At 39.1% G+C, this 27,804-nt stretch overlaps 1 protein-coding gene across 4 annotated transcripts in view; it reads right to left on the bottom strand.

Moving 5' to 3' along the window:
• Positions 1 to 2,654: 2,654 nt before the first annotated feature.
• The window catches only part of st3gal3a (ST3 beta-galactoside alpha-2,3-sialyltransferase 3a), a 47,987-nt gene continuing 22,837 nt past the window's right edge, over positions 2,655 to 27,804 (bottom strand). For all 4 annotated transcript variants that reach the window (XM_079841260.1, XM_079841259.1, XM_079841261.1 and 1 more), the window contains 6 exons: positions 22,617 to 22,680; positions 22,313 to 22,408; positions 21,911 to 22,097; positions 11,097 to 11,243; positions 7,855 to 8,001; positions 2,655 to 3,501 (listed from right to left, as the gene is read on the bottom strand). In XM_079841260.1, coding sequence (XP_079697386.1) covers positions 3,412 to 3,501; positions 7,855 to 8,001; positions 11,097 to 11,243; positions 21,911 to 22,097; positions 22,313 to 22,408; positions 22,617 to 22,680 — 731 coding nt within the window. In that variant the 3' untranslated portion in view covers positions 2,655 to 3,411. The remainder of the gene's footprint in view (positions 3,502 to 7,854; positions 8,002 to 11,096; positions 11,244 to 21,910; positions 22,098 to 22,312; positions 22,409 to 22,616; positions 22,681 to 27,804) is intronic.

The following is a 27,804-nucleotide window of genomic DNA, read 5'->3' on the forward strand; positions in this document are numbered from 1 at the left end:
CAGAACTTCATGCCAGAGGAAGACTGAAACAAAAAAAAGGAAAGAAGTGGATTCTGCTCTTAGATCTTCTGGATGGGTGTCGGGAACGGTACTGATCTTGGAAACCAAACAGAAGGATTTCCAGGAACTGCTTCTGACAGAAAGGACTCTTAAGAAATTCCTAATACATCCATTAACCTTTTGGCACAAGGACCCTGAAAACCCCCTCCGCCCGTTGTGAGTCATGAGACAAGCAGCCAGAGTGTTTGCTTCCGCTGCGCACACGTAAACATCCAACTGTTTGTTTGAAAGAAAAAAAAAAAAAAGAGAGGCAGGTTGATCAGGTGGAAGTTTAAATGTTAAACATGAGCTGTCCATAAACATGTGCTGATGTTTCCCAATCATGCAACAGTAGAATGAACACTCAGTCAATAACAAATGTGTTTAGATGAGTTCTGCTTCCCCAATCTGATTGGTCGAGGAACGTACAAGATATATCTTAGCTAACAGGGATTCTCCCAAAGTAATGAACAAACGTTCTTCCAGTAACATTAATATAATGTCTGTTTGTTCAAAATGACCTAGTCTTTAATAATGGTCTCAAAACATTATTTATACATCATTTATGGAATGCTTTTACCTGAAATATTTTAGTTGGCCGTTTAACATTTTTTACGTTAGCCTCATAGCATAATTGCCCAGATCAGATTGGCCAAAAAACGACTTAGGCAATTATTCTATGAGGCTAACGAAAAGTATTATTTCCATGTTTGCAGAATGATAAAGTGGAAAGTTCCCTTAAAGTTTGCATATCCAAGAAATGTTTTTAAACATTTAAAAAACTGGATGTTTTGAACGTTCAGAGAACATTCAGAAATAACATTCTTAGATCATATTTTTGTTCGCTGGGATATTGCAATAAATGGCAGAGCTTGCCTTTTCAATTTGTTAAATATGACTAGAGTGCAGAAAAAATGATGATAAAAAATTAATATGCACAAAAACAAAGGTACAAGACTGTGAACATAACCGCTTAAATGAGGGAAAGAACAATTCCACGACAAAGCAATGCAAATTATATTATTAAACTGATTTTTGAACTGAATTGAGCTGGACAATGAAACTAACTTTTTCAACATTTCTAAACTATATTTAATCAACACCAAACTGTCTTAATGACAGTTATAATGACTAATGACACTAATGTCTTCTACAGAGCCACTTTATAGCCGAAATTAAATTTATCTTATAATTGATACATTTTACAACGTTAACTGTCATTTTCTCGTTTATTAATGTGAAGCTGCTTTGATACAATTTGTATTAAGCGCTATATAAATAAATGCAAAAATAATAAAATATGCATATACTGTATATATAAACAGATCAGGCATAACATTATGACCATTGACAGGTGAAGTGAATAACACTGATTATCTCTTCATCACAGCACCTTTTAGTGGGTGGGATATATTAAGCAGCAAGTGAACATTTTGTCCTCAAAGTTGATGTGTTAGAAGCAGGAAAAATGGGCAAGTGTAAGGATTTGAGCGAGTTTGACAAGGGCCAAATTGTGATGGCTAGATGACTGGGTCAGAGCATCTCCAAAACTGCAGCTTTTGTGGGGTGTTCCCGGTCTGCAGTGGTCAGTATCCATATAAGTGCTCCAAGAAAGGAACAGTGGTGAACCGGCGACAAGGCTCACAAGTAGTCCGACAGTGCCAACAGTGGGCATGTGAGCATCAGAACTGGACCACGGAGCAATGGAAGAAGGTGGCCTGGTCTGATGAATCACGTTTTTTTTTACATCATGTGGATGGCCGGGTGCGTGTGCGTCGCTTACCCAGGGAACACATGGCTCCAGGATGCACTATGTGAAAAAAGCAAGCCGGCAGAGGCAGTGTGATGCTTTGGCCAATGTTCTGCTGGGAAACCTTGGGTCCTGCCATCCATGTGGATGTTACTTTGACACGTACCAACTACCTAAGCATTGTTGCAGACCATGTACACCCTTTCATGGATACCGTATTCTCTGGTGGCTGTGGCCTCTTTCAGCAGATAATGTGCCCTACCACAAAGCAAAAATGGTTCAGGAATGGTTTGAGGAGCACAACAATGAGTTTGAGGCGTTGACTTGGCCTCCAAATTCCCCAGATCTCAATCCAATCGGGCATCTGTGGGATGTGCTGAACAAACAAGTCCGATCCATGGAGGGCCCACCTCACAACTTACAGGACTTTAAGGATCTGCTGCTAACATCTTGGTGCCAGATATCACAGCACACCTTCAGGGGTCTAGTGGAGTCCATGCCTTGACAGGTCAGGGCTGTTTTGGCAGCAAAAGGGGGACCAACACAATATTAGGAAGGTGGCCATAATGTTATGCCTGATACAAACATACACAAATATTTAAGTAGTTTAAGAATGTAGGGAACTATTATGACTATTATGTATACTAGGAGTGGGTGACCCTAAAGAGTTCTTGGTGGGATTTGTTTGTTTCGATTCTCTGATTGGTTAAGATTTCTTTGCAGAATCATGGGTAATGTAGTTCTCACTAGAAATTCCACTGTTACTGTAAATGTGATTATTTAAAAAATAAGATGAAATTATGCAGGCTGATAGTTTTAACAACCTTGTAGCTCACAGTAGGTCTGTAAAAAATACAAAAAACTTGAGAAAAACTTACATTTAATTATTAAAATATAAATTTTAAAGTTTGTATCATTATTGGTATCGGAGTCATGAAATTTGACTGGCACATATAATTATTATGCATTATTACACAGTGAACAATCCAAATGAAAACTCCATTTAACACTGAATGTATAAATCTTGATAATACTTTAATCTGTCAGGTCTCATGATCTGGTTACACATGGAGATGGATATACACGTGGAAGGTGCAGGAAACAAGTGGATGCTGATTTGTTTAATGGCACACATCAGAAGAGCAGCAGAAAATCATTAGTGACAATCATTTGTTGTGTGTAGTTGTGCACTGTGCACTGTGCATAGCCTGAGATTGAAGAGAACAGTATATCAAAGCATTAAAACGGTCATCGCTTAGAAAATAAAGCATCTTAAATGACGGTGATTAAAATACTGTCTAAAATAAATACTGAATCCAGTTCACAGCAGCTGCTGCGGAGTACAAAACAGGAGAAAGCAGCACGTTTCCAGTCTTTGTCGGGCGCTACGGCGCGCAAGGACGGACTCTGGCCTACGTGGCATCCGAAAACGAGCATTACCATGATTGAGGTGAGGTTGCCATGGATACCGTCCAGCATATGAGTTGAGGTCACTTCCTCCAGCGGCATCATGCGATTGGACCGGTGACGGCTCGCGTTACTGAGAGTCCATCAGCTGGGATGGCTGTCACCACTTTGATACGGTGAATACTATCCATCAGCTGTGTGATGAGGATGTAACGTCAGATCCCATTGGTCAGGTCTTGAATAACGCCACCCATCACCAGCTTGCGGAGAAACTCCTTCTCTTTGGATATGTTGTGTGTCCATGACTGGGTGTGTGTGAGAGAAAAAGAGAAACAGAAAGAGCACAATGGAGTAAACGGTCATCAAGAGTTTGTCACGTACTGTACTCAAAAGAGCCATGACGTCTGCACACGCAGCTTTGCTTTTGTTTTCTCAAGCCACAAAAGCAGTTGGGACGATCCACTTCCAGTAAACATGTAAAAAACAGTCTGTCATACCACACTAAACAACAATCACATACATCAGTGCCATCAACTGATTTCTGCACAAAACAATTATATGCAATTTAAGCTGAATCATCCATGTTTACTTTTGTTAAGATATAAAATGTACATGCTAAATACAAAAAATAGAGCTGGTTTCACACAACATGGGTGTGTTGGATAAGTACTTTATTTTATGTTGCATCATAAAATCCAATATTGTGTTTGCACAATATTATTCATTTTCTTCTTGCTTCTGGCTTCTTATAATGCCAAAATGAAATTAAATCTTGTACACTCATGTCTTGCAAACTTATATATATATATATATATACACACACACACACACAGTATATACATGCAAATATTTCTTAAATATATACATGCATTTGTGTGTATTTATATGTGCTTTTATTGCTGTTATTGCTGCTGCTGCTAATGTTATTGCTTCTGCTGATGTTATTGCTGCTGCTGTTATTGCTGCTGCTGCTGCTGTTATTGTTGCTGCTGTTATTTTTGCTGCTGTTATTGTTGCTGCTGTTATTGCTGCTGCTGCTAATGTTATTGCTTCTGCTGCTGTTATTGCTGCTGCTGCTAATGTTATTGCTGCTGTTATTGCTTCTGCTGCTGTTATTGCTTCTGCTGCTGTTATTGCTGCTGCTTCTAATGTTATTGCTTCTGCTGCTGTTATTGCTGCTGCTGCTATTGCTGCTGCTATTACTGCTGCTGTTGTTGCTGCTGCTATTGCTGCTGTTGTTGCAGCTGCTGTTGGTTATTGCTAGTGCTGCTGCTGTTGTTGCTGCTGTTATTGCTGCTGCTGTTATTACTGCTGCTGTTATTGCTGCTGCTGCTATTACTGCTGTTGTTGCTGCTGCTATTGCTGCTGTTATTGCTGCTGCTGCTGTTGTTGCTGCTGCTTATTGCTGCCGCTGTTGGTTATTGCTGCTGCTGCTATTACTGCTGCTGTTTCTGTTGTTATTGCTGCCGCTGCTGCTATTATTGCTGCTGTTGTTATTGCTGCTGCTGTTGTTGTTATTGCTGCTGCTGTTATTGCTGCTATTACTGCTGCTGTTGCTGCTGCTGTTATTGCTGCTGCTATTACTGATGCTGTTGATGCTGCTGTTGTTGCTGCTGCTTATTGCTGCTGCTGTTGGTTATTGCTGCTGCTGCTGCTGTTGTTATTGCTGCTGCTGCTATTACTGCTGCTGTTGTTGCTGTTGTTATCGCTGCTGCTGTTATTGCTGCTGCTGCTGCTATTACTGCTGCTGTTGTTGCTGCTGCTATTGCTGCTGCTGTTTATTGCTGCTGTTGTTGCTGTTGTTATTGCTGCTGCTGTTATTGCTGCTGCTGCTATTACTGCTGCTGTTGTTGCTGCTGCTATTGCTGCTGCTGTTGGTTATTGCTGCTGCTTATTGCTGCAGCTGTTGGTTATTGCTGCTGCTGTTTTTGCTGCTGCTGGTTATTGCTGCTGCTGTTGTTATTGCTGCTGCTGCTGTTATTGCTGCTGCTGTTGGTTATTGCTGCTGCTACTGTTATTGCTGCTGCTACTGTTATTGCTGCTGCTGTTGTTACTGCTGTTGCTGTTATTGCTGCTGCGGTTATTGCTGCTGCTATTGCTGCTGCTACTGTTATTGCTGCTGCTGTTTCTGCTGTTATTGCTGCTGCTACTGTTATTGCTGCTACTCTTATTGCTGCTGCTGTTGTTACTGCTGCTGCTGCTATTGCTGCTGCTATTGCTGTTATTGCTGCTGCTGTTGTTACTGCTGCTGCGGTTATTGCTGCTGTTTCTGCTGTTATTGCTGCTGCTACTGTTATTGCTGCTACTGTTATTGCTGCTGCTCCTGCTATTGCTGTTGCTGTTATTGCTGCTGCTGTTGTTGTTGCTGCTGCTGCTATTGCTGTTATTGCCGCTGCTGCTATTGCTGTTATTGCTGCTGCTGTTGTTGCTGCTGCTGCTGCTATTGCTGTTATTGCCGCTGCTGCTATTGCTGTTATTGCTGCTGCTGTTGTTGCTGCTGCTGCTGCTATTGCTGTTATTGCCGCTGCTGTTATTGCTGTTGTTGTTATTGCTGCTGCTGTTATTGCTGTTGCTGTTATTGCTGCTGCTGTTATTGCTGCTGCTACTGTTATTGCTGCTGCTGTTGTTACTGCTGCTGCTGCTATTGCTGTTGCTGTTGTTGCTGCTGCTGTTGTTGATACTGCTGTTATTGCTGCTGCTGTTATTGCTGCTGCTACTGTTACTGCTGCTATTGCTGTTGCTGTTATTGCTGATGCTGTTATTGCTGCTGCTACTGTTATTGCTGCTGCTGTTGTTACGATACAGATCCACTTTCGCGGCACGACTGAAGCGTGGTGTTGTGACGCTTCCTCTCATGTGTATGTTGATGGGCGTCCCTCAAGTTTACCGCTATGGGTGTGTGTTTGAGCCAGCGGGGAATCAAAAACAAAGGACCGGCGAGAGACTTCCCTCCGTCTCCATGTGCTCTACTTCTATTGGATAGTCGCGTTGCGTTCAACGGATTCATTTGCATAAAGTTGAGCTTCGGCCAGCTTTTTTGACGCGCGACGTTTGTTCAAATGCAGCGCCGCCTTCCCGGAATGCTTTGCGTGCGCGTTAAAGTCGCTTGACGTCACCCATAGGAATCAAGTGGAGTGCGGCGCGACAGAAGTGTTGCACGGACAAGTGGATCAGCACCTTTACTGCTGCTGTTGCTGTTGTTGTTGTTGCTGCTGCTCCTGCTATTGCTGCTGCTATTGCTGTTGCTGTTATTGCCGCTGCTGTTATTGCTGCTGCTGTTATTGCTGCTGCTGTTGTTACGATACAGATCCACTTTTGCGGCACGACTGAAGCGTGGTGTTGTGACGCTTCCTCTCATGTGTATGTTGATGGGCGTTCCTCAAGTTTACCGCTATGGGTGTGTGTTTGAGCCAGCGGGGAATGAAAAGCAAAGGACCGACGAGAGACTCCCTCCGTCTCCATGTGCTCTGCTTCTATTTGATAGTCGCGTCGCGTTCAACGGATTCATTTGCATAAAGTTGAGCTTCGGTCAGCTTTTTTGACGCGCGGCATTTGTTCAAATGCAGCGCCGCCTTCCCGGAATGCTTTGTGGGTGCGTTAAAGTCGCTTGACGTCATCCATAGGAATAAAGTGGAGTGCGGAGCGACAGAAGTGTTGCACGGACAAGTGGATCTGCACCTTTACTGCTGCTGTTGTTACTGCTGCTGCTGTTATTGCTGCTGTTGCTGTTATTGCTGCTGCTGCTATTGGTTACTGCATACAAGACACACTGCTGTAAGCAAGTAAGACATGATGCTGCTGCACAATATAGCATACACGAATTACCCACCTACACAGGTGGAGCTAGGGAAGGTGGAGGCTTTCTGAAAGCGTGCTGCAACTTGCTACAACAAATGCTGACCAAGTATTTGAAGGTTGAGCAGCGAGCTCATTTGCTACTGATACAGCAGGAACCAATCAGCTGTGCCCTATAGAGAACGCTGTGATTGCTGGCAGATTGAGTTGAGGACCTATCAGCCTGCACCATCTAGAGTTTCATGACATAACTTTGTACATTTATTTTTTAAGAAAAAACATAAAATAAAAAATATGTTGCCATCAATAAAAACTAATTATTATTTTGTGATGGGGCAAGTAAAACTACTGGCCTGGGCTATCAGAAATCCTTATTGTTGATTGCTGGTTAGAATCCTGTAGTATCTGACTACTCCACTTTATGAATAGCTTGGCAGGCTACAGTATGAATCAACACTGAAACTGCAGAGAACACGCACACAGCTCGACCTGCCAATGCTGGCTCATTACTCTAACATCTCGGGTTTCTGCATTTTCCTGGAACAGAGAGCAGCGGCAGCCGTGAGGTCATGTGACTGTTTGTGGATGTGACTCAACGGACGGGATATTCCGAAAGTTTCCGACCAGACACATTTACATTGATATTCTACTCTTCTTAGATGCCAACACTAGGACAATTCTGTTAGATAAGATAGGGGTTGGAAATTAACCAGGGTTCAAGGTAAAAAACAAAAATCTAATGGGGAAAGCAGTAAATTCTTCTCTTTTTTAATATTGTTTAATTTTCATAATATCTAATAATAGGGTTGAAAGGTAAACTTTTCATTAAGATCATTAAGATCTGGTTACTGTGGTGCAGTTACCTCTTTGATCGCAGACATCTTGAGCTTCTCGTAATAGTGTAGTGGTGCATGAGGTGAATTCATGTCATATCCAAATCCGGCCACCGCTACCTCATCGCAGTTATGGATGGCCATAGTGATTGCAACAGTCCCTAGTGTAGGAATATTCTGGAGAAAATAAAACCCTTTTAGTATTACATATTGATTAGTGTTCAGTGACAGCATATCCAGTAGTACCCAGCAATCATACAGGTACTTGTGTATACTTGTGTATGAACAGCAAATATACCTTTATAGAAAACGACTCGTTAAATTAAGAAAAAGAGAGGTTTTTGAGACTGAACTGGCTTTAAAAATTATCAACTCAGTTTAAGTAAGTGAATGAATGAGTGAGTGAGAAAGTGTATGAGAGAATGTTTCAGAGAATTTGTTTAGTAAATTAATCATTCGGACCAATTTATGAACCAATTTCACTCAAAATCATAGCTCATTTCATAATATATCACATAATATACTGTATGATTAAATGCATGACTGAAGATGGAGGGGCAACACTGAACATCCATGGATGGACTGGATGCTACTGTTGAGTGCACTGCTCACACGTCAGTGCAGATAATGCAGCGTGTGACTGACTTTATCAGAGACACAGAGAGAGCAGGAGATGTGTGTGCCTGTGTGTTTATCTGTAGAGAAAGTTCATCCAGTCACCACCTGATCCATCGGGGAGACGAGTCTCATGGTGAAAGTCTTATCACCACAGTGAGACACTCTCTAGGCTAATCCTGCCCCAGACACTCCGCCAGCATGCTGATAACACAGGAAACGCATCACAGCTAGAGCCCCTCAAACACTCGTCTCCATGGCAACAGAGGGCAAACAGGCAGGACTCATATAGAAAAGTGATGAGCCGCTGTAGGGCGGGGCTAAGAGCCTGGGACATTTTACGTTGCTGTTTTTCATTGTGCTTATATGCCGCAGTCAGCCGCTGCCGCTCTTTTCGTTAATGGTAATTTGTCGGCATTGACCACTTAAAAGAACACTCCACTTTTTTGGAAAATAGGCTCATTTTCCAACTCCCCAAGAGTTAAACAGTTGAGTTTTACTGTTTTCGAATCCATTCAGCCGACCTCCGGATCTGGCATTAGCACTTTTAGCATAGCCAAGCATAGATCATTGAATCTGTGAATCCTGCCACCAGACCCGGAGATCGGCTGAATGGATTCGAAAACGGTAAAACTCAACTGTTTAACTCTAGGGGAGTTGGAAAATGAGCCTATTTTCTAAAAAGTTGAGTGTTTCTTTAAAGCTGTCATTGATGTTAGCAATTTGACCGGAAGGGGAAAATTTATGGTTATTTTCATCAGTTACGGCTCGTTATATCGAGCATTCTGTCCGCTTTTTAAGAATCGAGTATTCAGACAGACAGTGGTAAAAAACTGTCAGCAATGAGGGGGTTACAATCGCTATTTTGAAGTAATTAAACTCACAGCATCGTTGTTAAAGGGTTAGTTCACCCAAAAATGAAAATTCTGTCATTAATTACTTACCCTCATGTCGTTCGACACCCGTTAGACCTTCGGAACACAAATTAAGATATTTTAGTTGAAATCCGATGGCTCAGAAAGGCCTCCATTGGCACAATGCACTTTACACTCTCAAGACCCATAAAAGGTACTAAAGACGTCGTTACAAAGTCCATCTCACTACAGTGGTTCTACAATAACTTTATGAAGCGATGAGAATAGTTTTTGTGTTAAAAAAAAAAACTAAATAACGACTTATATAGTGAAGACTGATTTCAAAACACAGCATCATGAAGCTTCGAAGCGTTATGAATCAGTGAGTCGATTCAGCGGTTTGGATCGCCAAAGTCACATGATTTCAGCAGTTTGGCGGTTTGACACGCGATCCGAATCATTATTCGACTCGCTGATTCATAACGCTTCAAAGCTTCATACAGTGTTTTGAAATCGGTCATCACTATTTAAGGCGTTATTTAGGGGTTTTTTTTGCGCACAAAAACTATTCTCGTCACTTCATAAAGTTATTGTAGAACCACTGTAGTGAGATGGACTTTGTAACGACGTCTTTAGTACCTTTTATGGGTCTTGAGAGTGTAAAGTGCATTGTGCCAATGGAGGCCTTTCTGAACTAAAATATCTTCATTTGTGTTCTGAAGAAGGTCTTACGGGTGTCGAACGACATGAGGGTAAGTAATTAATGACAGAATTTTCATTTTTGGGTGAACTAACCCTTTAATAGAGAGAAAGACACAGAACAGACGCAGGCACGAATCTCTCTCTCGATCGATAATTAATTCAAATAAATGCTCTTGAAGGGTGCGGATTCAAATGTAATCTTACGCACTACTTTATCTCTGTGTGTTTGATTCAAAGCGAATGCTAGATCTAACAAGCCGTAACTGACGAAAATAACCGTCAATTTTACCCTTCTGGTCAAATATTGCGCTGCAAACATCAATACGTTTTCATTTGAATTGAATAAATAAGTTGTCAATGCTCGCAAATGATCATGGTATAAGCAGGAAAATCCACGGCTAGCTGTGCATTCAATTATTTTAAAGGGATAGTTCACCCAAAAATGGTGAGTGAGGTCTGTACACGATCTGGCTTGCGTAAACTACGCCAGATCGTGAACAGACCTCACTCACCGGAAGTGAGAGCGCGCTCAAGGCTGTTGGATATAGTGGTGTATTAGAGGTAAATAATTATATAAATACTGTTCGGTTTCTCGCACAAACGATCGTTTCGTCTTAAGACATCAATGTGTCGTCACGAGCCGCAGGGTTTAATTTGCATTAGTCTGTGCATGTTAGATTTTGTTACCATTTCACATGCATTTGTGTTGCATCTGAAGAAACAAAGTCACCTATATCTTGGATGCCCTGGAGGTAAGCAGATAAACATCAAATTTTCATTTTTGGGTGAACAATCCCTTTAATGCACTTGACGTCGAGCAGTTCTTTGCCTCCATGTGGTGCATTAAAATGTACAACGTGGATTATTCCTTACTAATATATTAAAGTGCCTTTGGTGCTTCCTCGGTTTCTATGGAAGTAGAACCGGCAAACGAGGGTAACACAGATATGACATCAAGGCATGACTTTGGAGAGCGATCTGAAGGAAGGACGGGATCTTACACTTTCAAAGCTAGCTTGCTACTGTCCTAGCTTTAAAAGCAACGAATGCTTGATTTCTCATGAATTGACTGCTTTAATGGTTTTTGTGCTTGCTTCTCACCCCTCTTCCCATGACGCCCCTGTTATGTGGAAGACCAATGAATCTGAAAGCCGCTTCCTGGATGAAATACGGGTTCAGGATCCGCATGTCTTCTGGATCTCTGGGAACGACACGTGCCACGGACTTCCAGAATCCCTCCATACTCCGCTGAAAGACATCGAGAACATGACGCATATCAGAAGACACATTGGTGAACGAACGCTTGAAACGAACGCAATGAATAAACCTGCGTGACTTCTCTGATGGTGAGCACAAGCAGCTTTTCTTTTCAAACACTCCTTTGACTCCTGCTCTGTGAATACGCTATTATAACTGCAGTGAAACTGACACAGAACAGTGACTCGCGGCCGCTGAATAACGCTCTCAGCTGAGTAAATAAGCCGCTCACTTTGATATTAAGAATAAAAAGGGTGACGCTACGTTTGAGCCAAGAGCATGCCCGAACACGGACCTCTCACTCTTCTCGTGGGACGCCCACTTCACCTGCAGCCAATATCAAGGACCTCACGGACACACCTGGGAGAGTGTGACTGTTAGAAGCCGTAACTTCGCTTGACATTCTGGAGTAACAACTCCGCTGGGATTTCTTCAAACGGCATCCCACTCTTGAAAGTCACGGTACCACAAGTTAACACGCCGTGTAATTATGTCCTGCACAAAACTTGTGTTTTCTTTTCAAAGAAGGGACGGGCTTTACAGAGGGTCACACAACTACACAAAAACAACAAGTGCTTTGACTCAGGGAGCCTTACTTGTGGTTTTATGGTGTAACACAAAGCACGTGTGATACAAGGTGTAATACAAACCACGTGTGAGTCAAACTCCGCTATCAGTCACCATAAGCCTCATTTAACAACCATCTACACCAATCAACTGATTCAATCAATTCATGACAGCTTCGTGGCATTCGCTATGTAGTAGATAATGAATGAAGCAGTTGACTTTATAAAGCTTTTGTGATTTATTTCTACACTACTATTCAAAAGTTAGGAGTTGGTAAGATGCTTTAAATTGTTTTGAAAGTCTCTTCTGCTCACCAAGTTAAAATAACTATTTTAATGTAATATAATGCAATGTGATCATTTTCAGCTTCATTACTACAGTTTTCAGTGTCACATGATCCTTCAGAAAAAATAGTAATATGGTGATTTTCTGCTAAAAAATATAAAAAAATAATCATCATGAACATTGAAAACAGTTGTGATGCTTAATATTTTTGTTGAAACAGTGATCATTTTTCCCCAGTTTACTTTGCTGAATAGAAAGTTCAAAAGAACAGCATTTATTAATTTATTGCATCCTTGCTGAAAAACATTGCATTAATATCTTAAAATAACATTCAGAATTCAGCACCACAGTAACAAGTCATGATGTAAAAGTCTGAAATGTTGAAGTCTGACCAGCATTACTAACAATGCAGAAAGCAGGTAAAAAAATCTGTTTTTCTACCCTGCCACAGTTAAATGCTAGATAAAGTAGCAAACATTCAGTGAGCGCTCAAGCGCAGGTGAATCGGCCAGCGGCAATGTGTTGTTCAGACTCACAGGGTGAGAGTCATAAACACACAGGTGGAAAATGTGACGTGGCTCAGGCAGAGAGAGATGAACACAATACCCTGCACCGTGGAGAGGAGAGGGGCCATTTAAAAGCCCCATGAAAAACAAGAAGCGCAAACAAAGCCACAAAGGCAAGGAAGACCCTGTATCAATCACCCTGTGGCAGGATCCACCTCCTACATTGCACGAGGCCTTTGTACGCAGTTTCTCTGATACCTGTCACCGAGCTGCTTGAAACAGACCTGCAGGTAAAAAAAGAGCTGACTAATGATTACGAACTCTGAACTCTGGCTGATGGGTGTCCGCCTGATAGTCCCGTCCAAATGGCTTATTGTGCTGTATCACAGACACGGTCACTCAACACTGCCGTAGCAACAAACGGAAAACTAATCTGACCACAGTGTTTTCTGCACTGCTGATGATGTATGTACATAGTGCTAGTGGTCTCATTCAAAATTATGAGATATATTGATGTGACCATACATACACATCTCATAATTTTGAATTAGACCACTAAATATTTTGCCATTTGGCTTGTCCCATTTTTTTCTGTATCTATAAATAATTACTTTTTCAGCAATTTATCACAATTATTTAAAATAAAATCTTAAATGCAGTTAAAAAACAGGAGTGTTTAGCACACAATAATCCCAGTAAATGATTAAAATACACTTCTTTAAAATATATATTTTTTCCCCAATTTAGCAATTCATTAAAAGTATAAAAAATACAGGTGATTTTAGGTGTGATTGTAAAATCACATATAAGGGATAAATGTACAGTTGGCCTGTCACTGTCTCTAAATAAAAAAAAACATTTAATCTGTAATAATGACTGGTTATTTACATAAATAAATCGTATGTAAAGGTTAAATATACAGTTAGCTGGCCATTATCACAAACCAAATAAATAAATCTGCAATAATAACTTAATTGCGATTAATCGCATCTAACATTAAAGTTTGTATTTACATAATGTGTGTGTGTGTGTGTGTGTGTGTGTATACAAATATATAAAAACACTATATATGTTAGATTAATCACGATTAATCGATTTGACAGCACTACTTTAAAACTCAGTTTCTCTTTTTAGAAAACGAATGACTACTTGATTACTTCCAGAACATTTGACTTCTGTTTCAGAATAAACCTCTCAATTAATTTACTTTAATACATTTTTAAATGAATCGGGGGAAAAAAAAACCCCTCATGAGCTGAATCAATGTAACAACCCGGTCACAGACTCAACCGAATCACAAGGCACTACTTTCAGTCATATCCGATGTACACATCCACACACACTCACATACTTTCCCTGATGGGTAATCCTCAAACCCTTTAGTTTTTTAGCTCCAAACTTCCCTTCCTTTGGTTAAAAGAGTTCCTGACACATTTTTGAGCGATGATGCAGGCCTGTAACCTGTGGGCGTGGAGTGGGCCCTGCGTTTCCCTGCTCTTCAGAGGGGCCGTGGAAGCCATTACGGCTCATACACTACAATGGCCGCTCTCAGTCACTCTGGCACTCTGGAGGTGCAAGTCGCAGACTTTATCACAGAATCCATCAGCTTCCAGTAGGCCGACACACACTGTGGCATTCATAAGCCACTGTGGCTTTCTGGAGCAGTCTGTGGAGTGGTAGAGGGCGCTGACCCTGACCTTGACCTCCAACCCTCGGTCTCCTCATGTCTGAGTCACCAGACTCTGAAGACACTTGACACTCATAAACACCATTGTGAGGCAGCGTGTACGCCGAACATGTCATACAAAGCATCTAATGATTCATAGACATGAACTCTGTTCCCTAGTGAGCTGCCTTCTTAGGCTCACCAGGGTTTGGAAAAATAGTTATATTCAGGATTTGACCCCAGAAAAGGAGGATCCACTGAAGAGGTTTCAAATGATCACATTAGTCACATTGGATCTTCTTGAGTTAAATAAAATCTTCTCAAATCTTTCTCTTAATCCTTTTGTGAAATGTTCCTTCTCTTCTTGGATCAACTCAAATCTTCTCAGTTTCTTGAATCGTTTCTTCTTAAAATGTTCCAAAATGATCTTGAACCTTTTTGGTTCTAATCTTAGTCACATTAAATTGTATCTTTTCAAATGCAATCGTTTTTTTTTAATCTCTTGAAATGTTCCTTCAGTTTGAGTCAAATCAAATTCTCTCTAATTTATGGTTCTTGAATGTTCTCATTTAAGAGTCACATCAAGTCATCTTAGTCAAATTGAATCCTACATTAGTATTCTGAAATGTTCTTGCAACTTTCTTCTCTTCTATTCTCGAGTCAAATCAAATTCTCTCAAATTATCTACACCCTTCTAGCACGTTCTCAAATTTGAGTCACATCAAATCATCTTAGTCAAATGAAAACTTATCTTTGCAAATTCAATCTTTTTATCTTTTGAAATGCCTTCTCTTCTTGAGTCAAATCAAATCTTCTCAAACCTTCTTGAATGTTCTCAAATTGGGGTCACATCAAGTCATCTTAGTCAAATTGAATCTGCTTTCATTTTCTAATCTTCTGAAATGTTCTTGCAATGTTCCTTCTCTTTAATTCTTGAGTCAAATGTCAAATCAAGTTCTCTAATATATTCCTTATAAAAGTTCTCAAATGATCTCAAAACTTTTTGAATAGTCTCAAATTGGAGTCACATTAAATCATCTTAGTGAAATTGAAGCTTATCTTCTCAACTTCAATCTTTTCTTCTCTTCTCTATATTTTACTTTTTTATTCTTCTCATGAAATGTTCTTTCAATGCTCTTCTCCTCATCCAAAGCAGCTCGACGTGACTCATTGCACTAACAGTGGAAACAACAGCAGGTAGTTTATTGACCCCTTGTCCACCTGCTCATGTTTACTTTTCTGAATGGCCGTGTTTGAAGCTGATTTCAAAGAGGAGACAAAAGCAAAAGGACAGCTACTAGGACCCCGTCCACAAGTAGGACAGCTGAGACAACCGAAACCTCCTCGGCAGATCTTCGGCTGGACTAACGTCTCACATATGGTGGCATTAGTCTAACCAGGCCATGCAAAGACTACAGATGATTTAGCTGTTTTGACGCATCATTTACGACAAGATATCTTGGCCGTTCTTTTGCTTTGAGAAGACATAGCTGCAATTTAATTCCAAATCAACAGAGATTCAAGTCAAAGAAACACAAGCTAAGATTACGGCCAATAAACACACACAAATGAAAAACATCTACTTCATCTCTGACCTCTCAATTATCCTCATCAGTATTCCTGACTGATTGTTTTGAACGGACGAATATTTACAAGACTGTCCGCACACTTCAAAACCTTCACCGAATTAACACGTTCCGCTCAATTTCATGTGTAAATTCGAGCCGTGATTGTAGCATGCAGTAGGACGTGAATGAATGCTTCACATGGACGGGTCAGTGACAGATAATGCCCGTAAAGTGGAAGAGACATTTAAACTGAAAACAATTATCTGAAGAATTCATTTCACTGGTCTTAGCCGTGAAGTTTTCCGTTTAAGTCTGTTTATCATTATGCAAAATTACTCAAATTCGACTTAAATTGGTTCATTTATTGTTCAGTTTGTTCAGTAAATCACTGTTTTGGCAGTAAAAGGTAATGGGTCTACTTAAAACGCACGCTATGGCATGAAACAATCTATCCTGAAACAATCCATCTTCACTCACAGGGTAGCTGCATGTTTAAGAGAATGAAACAAAACCTTTTTAAGACTTTTTAATGCAAATTAAAGACTTATTTTGCACAACCTAAAATACAATAAAAATCTAGTTAAAAAAATTAAAGCATGTGTTATCACTAAATACCTTTAAAATGTAACATGGCAAATAGTTTCCACCAAAATATCATAGTTACTGTAGTATAAAATGTACAAGCATGATTGATGAATATTTAGTCTACAGCTGTCTTCACAAAGCAAAGTCGTCTAAACACTTTTTAATGTAGTGGTACACTACTGTTCAAAAGTTTGGGGTCAGTACAAAAATAAATTTTTCTCATGACACGAGAAATGAAATTTGCCTTGAACTTTTGATAAGATCAATATAAGAGTTTTTTTTGGCTCGTTCTAATATTGGGTGACCTGTCACATATTTGTCACACATTGACAAATGCATATACATCCTCGGACCATAGGCCCCGCACACTGGCATTCAGCCATTGGAAACAACCACGTGCTGTCATGAATAATTAAGAGACGGTGTCTTCTAAGAAAACTCAGTCTCGTTAATAATGAGACATCGACGCGTCATTGAGGTACTATAGTGCGCTGGCGCGTCATAACCTGTGACGTGAACACAATGTAGTTTTTAAACCCGGAAGACGAAAATAGGTGAAAAAACACGAATAAATTTGCCTTCAATTAAATCTAACAGATGCTAACATTGTGTTCAATGATGTTCAACACACATACCTCTGTAAAAACATTTTCATACACTGGATCTGGGAGTTGCGTTGCGTCAAAAGCACTGATGCTGTCTACACTGGATACAGTATACAGACATGCGTTCAGTTTCTGACATACACCACGTGCTTGAGCAAAAGAACGTTCGCTTTGACGACCAGTTTAAACAGCTCGCTTGCATCTCTGTACAGACTTCAGGAGGATCCCAGAGTCAGAAACAAGTGGATGGTTTATTTTAATGAAGGATCATATGTTTGTTCGGAGCATTTGGTTTTGTCAGCATGACACAGTGTAATGTAGAGTTTGCAAAGATGAAGCAGTCGACTGTATTGGATCTGACAGCAGATCACAAACGGTAAGTCAATTATTTCATAATGCTTTGTCTGTAAATGACGGTTTTAGATGGATAATGTTTTCAAAACACTTCTGTGTAATAGCATGTGGGCATTGATACGGTTTCCTATGCAAGGACGTTAGCCAATCATAACAGCCATTTACTGACAAGCCTTAAAGGAGCCGTCATTTTAGACAGGGGGTCAGAATGAAGGTAGAATTTTTTTTTTTTTTATCACAAGTATATTTGTTTTGTTGTTGGGTTTTTTTGTGTGCAAAAAAAACTTTATTAAAATGTTAAGTGATCTTCAAGGAACATTAAATAATAAAAAGCCATGTCATGACCCCTTTTATTCAGCAAGAATGCATTCAATTGATCAAGAGTGACAGTAAAAACATTTATAATTACAAAATATTTATATTTCAAATAAATGCTGTCCTGTCTATTCATTAAAGAATCCTGAAAAAAATGTATCACTGTTTTCAACATTGATAATAATCAGAAATGCTTCTTGAGAATGATTTCTGTAGGGTCATGTGACACTGAAGACTGGAGTAATGCTGAAAATTCAGCTATGATCACAGGAATAAATTACATTTTAAAATATTTTACAATAGAAAACAAAGCATGCACTCACTGACAAAAGCAAAAGTTGTTTTTCATTTATATTCATAAGATGCTGCATCTTTATCTCAGATTTGCCTTATTAAAAGACTTATATCTGCCAGAATGCCACCATGTTTAGGACCTCTACACGTAACAAGCAAACGTGACTTTTTGTAGAATTTTTTTTTATTTATATTTTTAGAATTTAATATTTTTTTTACAATTTAATGTAATACAATTTTTATGTTTTACAATTTAAGCCATTTTTCTTTTTCAGGACCCCTTTCACATAAGAACACTCACGTACCATATTCAAGAGATTAATTTCTCTTCCCCGAACGTACAATTCTCTCTTAGTCCTAATGGCTTTTTGGCTGGCGGTGGGAATTCTAATGGAGTAGGATATAGAAGGCACGTTATCTGTGTTTTCAGAGAAAGAGTAAGTCAAGCTGCTGCCCTTGGGAAAAGGTGCTGTATGGAGACTTTCTAAAGACACATCAACAAATCTCAGCCACTAACCCTATCAGGATACAGTCAGACAAAGAACTGATCTCCCACAATCACTTAAGAACCTGTGTGTGGTTACACTGTATATAGTGAGATTCACTGAAAAATAGCCAGTGCTAAAAGTGTGGCAACAGAAATACCACAAGCAACTCCTCACGACCAGCTACACATTGGTGACTTTTATTACAGCGCTGTGACCTGGGGATCCAAATAATGCGGAAATGTCCTTGAGCTGAGTGAACTAGAGTCAACTTTCATCATGGGAGAAGGTCCTCTAGCAGAACAGAGACCAGATGTGTGCGCCATTTCCATTAGCATTCTGTAGATAACGCAAAGAAAGAGCTGCTTCACTGAACCCAAACCCAGGAGATAAGGTGCCCATTCTGCAGCCCAGACCACACAATTAAGCACATCATTGAGTTCCTGTCAGTCACCTGAGGAAACGCTACACTGGCCGTCTCACAAAGACATCAGCCTCACACACAGCTGCATATCAAAGACGCATGAAACACAAAGCCTCATCCGGCTCCAATCACCCCAACGCCAATGCAGTTTCATAGGTACCTGTGGTCAGGGCTGTGCACTGACATTTTGAGTGGCAGTGGCCCAAACCAAAAAAAGGGGCACTGGGGTGGGGTGGCATTGGGGGCGAGGATTAGGTGCTTGTCCATACAAATGATTCATCTTACTCTTACTATTCCTTTACTGACAGCCTGTCTGGTTTGGCTGATGCTCAGTGGGCTCACTCTCTGAGCCCTAATTTTTTTCTCCTGGCCATAGATGACACACAATCTCATCTCAGCACTTTTGATGAATGAACATACCATTTTTAATTTTGTCATTTCATCTTAAAGGGTTAGTTCACCCAAAAATGAAAATTCTGTCATTAATTACTCACCCTCATGTCGTTGGACACCCGTAAGACCTCCGTTCATATTCGGAACACAAATGAAGATATTTTAGTTGAAAGCTGATGGCTGAGAAAGGCTTCACACAGGCCTCCATTGGCATTCAGTACATTGACACTTCCAAGATCCATGAAAGGCACTTAAAACGTCGTTACAAAGTCTATCTCACCACAGTGGCTCTACAATAATCATACAATGCGACGACAATAGTTTTTGTGCGCAAAAAAAAATCAAAATAACACCTTTATCCAACTTGTTCTTGTCTTCCGTGTGCGCCTCCACGACGCATGCGCGAGAATATGACGCAGATCCGGCGTTCGGACATATGACCCAGAAGCGATTTGTTTACGAGCAGAGGAAGACGCGCGTGTCTAAGCTGTTGGATTCTACATTGATCGTGCTTTAGGTCTCGGCGTAGTGCTCAAAATGGGGCTTCAGTGTGTATTTCATCGATTCCCGAACCCCGGCGCTACGTCATATTCTCGCGCATGCGTCGTGGAGGCGCACACGGAAGACAAGAACAAGTTGGATAAAGGTGTTATTTTGATTTTTTTTTGCGCACAAAAACTATTGTCGTCGCATTGTATGATTATTGTAGAGCCACTGTGGTGAGATAGACTTTGTAACGACGTTTTAAGTGCCTTTCATGGATCTTGGAAGTGTCAATGTACTGAATGCCAATGGAGGCCTGTGTGAAGCCTTTCTCAGCATCAGCTTTCAACTAAAATATCTTCATTTGTGTTCCGAATATGAACGGAGGTCTTACGGGTGTCCAACGACATGAGGGTGAGTAATTAATGACAGAATTTTCATTTTTGGGTGAACTAACCCTTTAATATAAACATTTGTGAGATTTAGTCAGTCAAAACAGTTTTAATCTAATTGTGTCTCTCGAAAATAGTGACCTATGACATTGTAGTATGTTAAAAATCAAAGTTTTTGTGTCTATTTGTTAATGAGGGATTTGTGGATACATATTTTGTTTTGTTTTGTGGAGTAAATGTTATAGCTTTTATTTTGAAGTAAAAAAAATAAAATAAGACCCTTGGGGTAAGATGACCCAGCCATATTTGGCATAGAAGGTACAAAGTGGCATGTTGTTACTGGTGTTATTGTTTTTAAATGTAATACTTATTGTAATTAACAGGGCTATTATTTAATATTAATACATTTCAGGCATCTTCACTTTCATTAAAACCTATAGGTTAATTAAGTGAATTCTATTATGACCAAATCTATTATCTTTACCTTTCAGATGAATATCTTTTAATGGGATTCAGATTTTTTTTGTTATTAGTTATTCAATTATTCTACTAAATTGTCAAAATAAAATTAAGTAGAATATTTTCTTTAGTATTTTACAATAATGACACTTTAACAGATATATAAATAGTAATAAGAATTATATCAAAAGTAATTTATACATTCTGTAACTGTTTATGGGTTATTATATGCATTTTTTATATTCTACAAAGTGTGCCATCAACAGCAAATTTGGTGTTATTTATATTAGATCAGATCGGGTAAAAAAATGTGATTAGACAAGAATTGTAATTCTCTTCCAAGAACGTGGGGCGGGGATAGGTAGCACCTCAGCTGATGAGGGCAGAGGGGCAGTGGCTCTAGCCACCGGGCCACCCCACTGTGCATGGCCCTGCCAGAAGTGATAAACTTTTCATAAACTGAGTTCCAGGAGTGGTTTGCTTTCGACTTAGATTGGCTTCAGCACTGCCTTGACAATTTTACATATTATCATAGATCCTGTAAATCCATCCTTCTTCCTTACATTTTAACACGGTTATGACAAATTCTGCTCATCAAGATAAATGTTATCTAGCTGCCTAACATGGAGCGAAACTACAAAGACGACTGTGTAGTTTTGAAAGCATCAGTAAGAATGTGTTGAAACCTAAAAAAAAAAAAAAAACTTTCAGCAAAAGTGCTTGATAATTATTATTTTTGTAATAAAAAAAAACTGAAAAAAAACATAACTTCTAAATATGTTTTAGTGTTTTTTTTAAATGTTCAAAGTTTAAAAATATATAGCTAAAAACAAAAAATGCTTAGCGGGGCAATGCTATTTGCGGGGCAAAAAACAAACAAAAAACAATAGTTTTTTGGGAAACAAAATTCTTATTTTTTGGTCCCTGTCACTCATATTTAATATTATTGTACAGAGCACACACCATGCTGCCCCCTACTGGAACATGTATTGCCTGTCTACATCTAATCATCACCTTTTAAAAATATTAAGACTGATTTCTTATGACCAGACTGATTTTTTTAGTCTTTTCTGAGCTGAATTTAAAGGAAAAACTGTGAAATAGACTTAAACGTTATAAATGGAACAGAGAATAATAAGAATGCGGATGCAAATAAAATAAAATGAATTAGTCATAATATTTGATAATAACATTAAATACAAAAAAAAGAGAATGCATTTTTTTGTGAGCTTGTTCATCATGCACTGTATGAGTGATCAAGTTTTTGCACGTCTTACAAGCTTGTCCTTGAACACCATGAGACGCAGCCATTTGAAGTCCATGGGTTTAAAGGCAGAGAAGACGAAAAGCGAGCTCTTCTCGTAGCGCTCTGGTTTCTGGATGGCTCCTTCAGGGTAGGTGATACGCATGGTGGTCTTCGTGCCCACGTCCTTCTCGAACCCGGCGACTGGAGCCTCGTTCAGTCTGAACCCAGAGGACAAATATCAACATGAAATACAAATTTGTGTCCCTGTGATAAATGTGCAAGATTCATCAGTGAGCATTATTAAATGTTAATGTTTATTTTCATAATTATTCATCAAATGATTTATTTTAATATGCCAAATATCAAGTTGTGAATTCGGAGAATGCTTATTGAAAACAAAAATATTTATATTCGATTTTTTATATTAACTTACCGTACAACAACATCATATTGATCGATTTTGGAGCCCAAGGACTTATTGAACAGAATGCCTCCATTGCCAATAATAATACACTTCTTACAGCTAAGACTACAGGAGAAAAAACCCAAAATGTGATTATATCAACTGATCAACAGTACAGCATTACACATTGAAAGCATGACAATAGAAAGTTTTAATAAATACATATATATATATTATATATATATAAGAAATGGTGTATCAGGTAAGACACAAATTACATGTTTTGGTGGAGTGAATGCTGTTTTGTTTTGGCATTTATGTGAACATTAAGTACCTGTCCAGTTCTGAGCCCAGCGAATAGCTCTTTGTAGCTGATAAAATATGATCGATGATCTTTTCTGTGGACAGAGAAAACAATTATTTACTCATTTAGAGAGAAAAACTACAGAAAATGCTAAATAGACACAGAGGTTTGCAACTCCTTTTCAACAGAAATAACTATATTGTGACACATCCATGCTAAGGATTATCGGAAAGTTGAGCTGCGATGAGCTGTTTCCAAACTACAGCGTATTGAGACATCTTTATCATTGACTGAAATTATGCATATATGAATATCATTCATATATATTAGTCATACCCCCATCATCTCTTCTTCCTGAACACCTTTTGCATACTATTTTTATGTAGTATTATTTAAGACAACCTTAATTTGTGTCCCAAATGACATACTATACACTATGCACTTGCGCACTATGTATTCGACCGTGTCGTGGCCAAGCAGCAACCTCCCCCAGTTTCTCTTGAAGCCAATATGGAAGTGGCTTAAACCGCTAGAGACAGGCTCCAAAAGGGAGCAGAATCTCATTGAGCCCCATGTTAAAATGCCCAACTTTACAGCAGAAAAAAATATGTTTACTGGTACAAAAAGTGATTTTGGTCTATACAGCTGATTTTGCCCTTCATGACAACTGTGAGGGGGTGGTTTTTTTTATAACTAATCCGTTTAAATTACATTAAGCCACAGGTGGAAGGTGGATTGCCACCATAATCTGAAAACCTGGTGGTACAATACAACCATCTCCATTGACTTTGTACTGCGTGAAGCCTCCTTGTCATTTATGACTTATAACAAAAAAACAGAATGTCTAAAAGCTGATATGTGACCAAGTATACAGCAAACAAGCTAAACAAAACCCAGAACCAAAAACCCAGAAGTTTTTATAAACTGTTGACCCAAAAAACGAGCATTTAAAGACACAAAAGTGGATACAGGCAATTGAGACAGAGCACGACATGTTATAATACACTGAGAACTACACCCACTAGAGGGGAACGTAATCAGCGCAGCGACAGGAAATATAATATATAAAACTGACATTTGGATATTTGACTTAACAGGGTCAAAATGTTTATTGCACACATTGGCATACTGAGTGTCAGGATCCTAATGTCTTGGGCCTAGTCCACACGTACACGGGTATTTTTATAACCGGAGTTTTTCCTCCTCCGTTTTAAAAAAAAATCGCGTCCACACAAGCATGGTTTTAAAAAAATCTCCGTCCACATGAAAACGAAAAACCGCGCTATGATTGGCTGCTTGATTTCCACATGGGTCCCATCCACGGCACCGATGCACTGAGGGATGCCATGGGCTCAGTGAAACCCTTCTACAAGTTTACTTTGGAATCAGTGACAGTTAACTGTATATACACAGGGGCAGGGCTCAAGTGGACTGAAGCTTCACACACTTGCCTTACTATGTTGTATTATTGTATTCTGGCGCCTCTGTTCTGCAATACAATGAGATAACTGCGCATGTATCTGTATATACCGGTATGTAATAAGCGCTGTTAGCAGAGTTATTAAAAGTTACGTCCGCCATTGCATAGACTCCACTCATAAACAAAAGCGATAACGGCGCACATTTCGACTTAAGCCGAAATCTCCGGTTTCACCGTCTACACGACAACGCTGTAACCGGAGTTTCTAAAAAACTTCACCCTGGCCGGAGTTTTCAAAAAAGTCCGGTTTCAGTAACCGGATACTGCGTTTGCGTGTGGACGAACAGCCAAACCGCGTAGAAAAAGCTGCGGTTTTGAAAATACCCGTGTTCGTGTGGACAGGGCCTAAAATGTACCCATTCTTCCTGCTGATGCTTCACATCTTATTGCCTGTATCCACTTTTGTGTCCTTAAACGCAATTTTTTCTGGTTCGACAGCTTATAAAAATGTATTTCTGTGTTTTTTAGCTTGTTTGCTGTACACCCTGTCACATAGCAGCTTTTAGACATTGTTCTGTTTTTTTTTATAAGTCATAAATGACAAGGAGGCAGCCTCACGCAATACAAAGTCAAAAGAGAGTGTTGGATTGCCCCCCCTCCCTTGTGGGCGTGGCCTAAATGCACTCTGTCTCTACGGTCCAATAGTATCCAGCTGCAGCCCCGCAGCACACCAGTTTCAGAACCCCATCCACAGAACCGGAAGTGAGGGGCGGGGCTTAAACAGTCATAGTTGCGCTATCCATATATGTAATTTTCTTTTGATAAATATAAGCTGTTTTCACATGGATTTTGATCGGATCGATGTCTACAATATTTAACAACAATACTTTTAAGTAAAGTCACTTTTCTGTTCATATAATATGCATGTCATGATGTACAATGATCAACATTTTAAAACTATACACAGTTTTTATTTAAAAAATATTAATAAATGTATAACATGTTGTAAAGTGTTTCTCATTTGACTATAGATATATTAGTATTATTTTGTTCACATTCAAGTTGTTCCAAATAATACTGACAGAAAATAGCCTATGAGATTTAATGTTAATGGACACAAACACTGTAGTTTATTGTTACTTTAACAATACTACAACTTTTTATTTTAATTTTAAAAGTATATTAGGCCTAATACATTTGTAACATGTTATAAAGTGTTTCCCATTTGACTCTCTATTCAATCGTATAATCTCGATTGAAAATAATAGACAGAGAATGTGACATTTCTATTTTTCAAATGTCAAATAAAAAGAACCATTTAATACAAGGCCTTAAAGTGAAACGTGTTTCTCTGAAAGAAAACAAATAGGACATATATAAAATATTTCTAAAATAATATTTAAAACGAATTTAAATGGCACATAAAAAATAAAAACATGCAAAAAAACTTAAAACACAAAAACGTGTGACTTTTAAGCCCATATCATGGCATTTCTGCAGAAATACTTGAAAAGATGAAAGTGTTTTCATCCCTGAAAAATAAATGTATACGTTTTATTAATGAATAATTATTTAATATTAAGACAAATAATATCTTTTGACAAATGCAAAAAAAGCTTTAATGATAAAACGTGAAAGACGTGAACAGATTCAATATTTGTTCACCACCACATGTATCATGACAGAAATATCACACACACAACTCAGCATATTCTCCTTCATGGTTCTGTTCACATCTTACTGGCTTAAATGCATATGTTTCTCTTGCATGAAAAGTAACTTTAAAATCCATATGAAAACGACGTGTATGGGTAGCGCCGCTCACTTCCGGTTCTGTGGATGGTGTTCTGAAACTGGTGTTCTGCGGGGCTGCAGCTGGATATATCTCCTATGGTCGAGCTAAGCGGGAGTGGTTTCAGCAAGCTCCACCCACATCCTGCCTCTTTGCCCATTTTCAGTTATCCAGAAGTGATGCGCTGCCAAGATGGCAACGGCCGACTTTAGGCTCTTCAGAAACCTACGGGTGACGTCACGAACACTACGTCCATATTTTTTTACACCCATATCTATGGTATGAACGCACTACTCGCACTATTTATACTACAAAACATCACAAGAATAGTGCGTAAGTACACAAATTGGGACGCACCTTTACTCTAGTCGTACATGCTATTTAGATCTATATGAATGATCTATGTGTGAATGTCGGGTTACATTAAAAGGAGCATTCTCTAAAGCAGCAGTCTCACGCTACCATGAACAATGCTTTGGCCTCCTGGGAAAGATCCTACATCACAGCCTCAAACACACTCAGAATGAAAAGAGGAAAAACCCTAAGTTTAGAAAGCAATTTATCCTCTACACAATCCATTGTGCTATTTTTAGTAAAACCGAAAGGCTTTCCACTGGGAAACAAGCCCTTTATGTGAAAGATAATAGAACAGGATTTGAATGTCAAGTCCACAACAACAAAACCACTGATCCGTGTCATTTTTAGTCCATTTTATTAGTCTGCCTGCCAAAGAATTTAAGCTAAATCTAGCTAAAGTAATAGTACACCTTTCCTTAAAAAGCCATACTATTTAAGGTATCATTCATGTCTGCAGCACAAAATGTTTAAGGAGTCTGTCCAAAAGCATGAGCAGTATTTTAAGTGTGTTTTCATCTCAACATCACATTAGAGCACATTAGACAGCAGTAATTCCCACACACACACAGAGACGTAATACACACACAAGTCCTTGAGGACGGATGCAGAGATGCTGACAGTTCTGTTCTTAACATCCCACACCATCTGCCAAAGCAGCTAAACGGAGTCAGAGGAAAACTCATCACTTAACATGCACATTTGAAGGTAATTACACACACACCCTCAAGGGCAGAGATGAATGAAGGTGAGTGGAAAGGTTTCTGGTTTAAACGTCAAATGAAGGAACCATTGAAGACGTGATTGAATAGACGCCACCAGAAAATGGCTTCCACCTTCCCTGCATGAGCCTCTGGTGAACAGTTACGTGGACATTAGTTTGACATTTACCTAATATTTATTTTTTCTCATTTGCAAGTCATGTGCAAATGTTATTGTTACGAGCCCCTGCTCTTTTTCTTGTTTTCTTTTGTCTTTCTGAGTGTAGTTGGCAATTGGATGCATTCTTTTGTGTATATTCTTTTGTGTTACTCGGGCGTTAGGAAAGCATTAACTCGGAGTTGAGATTAGTTTGCTCACCAATCCTTATTTTAAGTTTTGTATGTTTATATCGTTGTTTGTTTTGTTACTTTCCATTGCCAATAAATGTTATATTTATTTTGTATTGCCCTTGCCTTTTGATTTCTTGTTTTGCTACCTTCCTGAATGGCTCTTATGTCGGTCCCTATTTTGGGTCGTAACAGTTATCTACAAGAAAATACAAACATTTATTTTGTAAAGCTACATTAATTAATCTTGACTGGACATACACTACCAGTCAAAAGTTGGGAATAATTAAGACTTTTTAAATCTTTTAAAAAAAGTATCTTCTGCTCGCCAAGGCTGCATATGTTTGTTTAGAAATACAGTAAAAACAGTACTATTGTGAATTGTTTTCTATTTGAATATAACCCTTATATATATATATATATAAAGGATTATAATTCCTTTAACATTGATCAAAAATAACCATAATTAATTATGGGTATCAAAAAAAAAAAAAAGTTTAGTATCAGATCAGCATCTGATTCTGTTTTATTAAGTACATTTCATGATGGAACTTTCAGAACATGGAAAACAATGCTGTGCTGTGTTAAATGTGCGTAGCTACA

The sequence above is a fragment of the Gobio gobio genome, assembly GCF_949357685.1.
Source record: "Gobio gobio genome assembly, chromosome: 17".
Taxonomy (NCBI): domain Eukaryota; kingdom Metazoa; phylum Chordata; class Actinopteri; order Cypriniformes; family Gobionidae; genus Gobio; species Gobio gobio.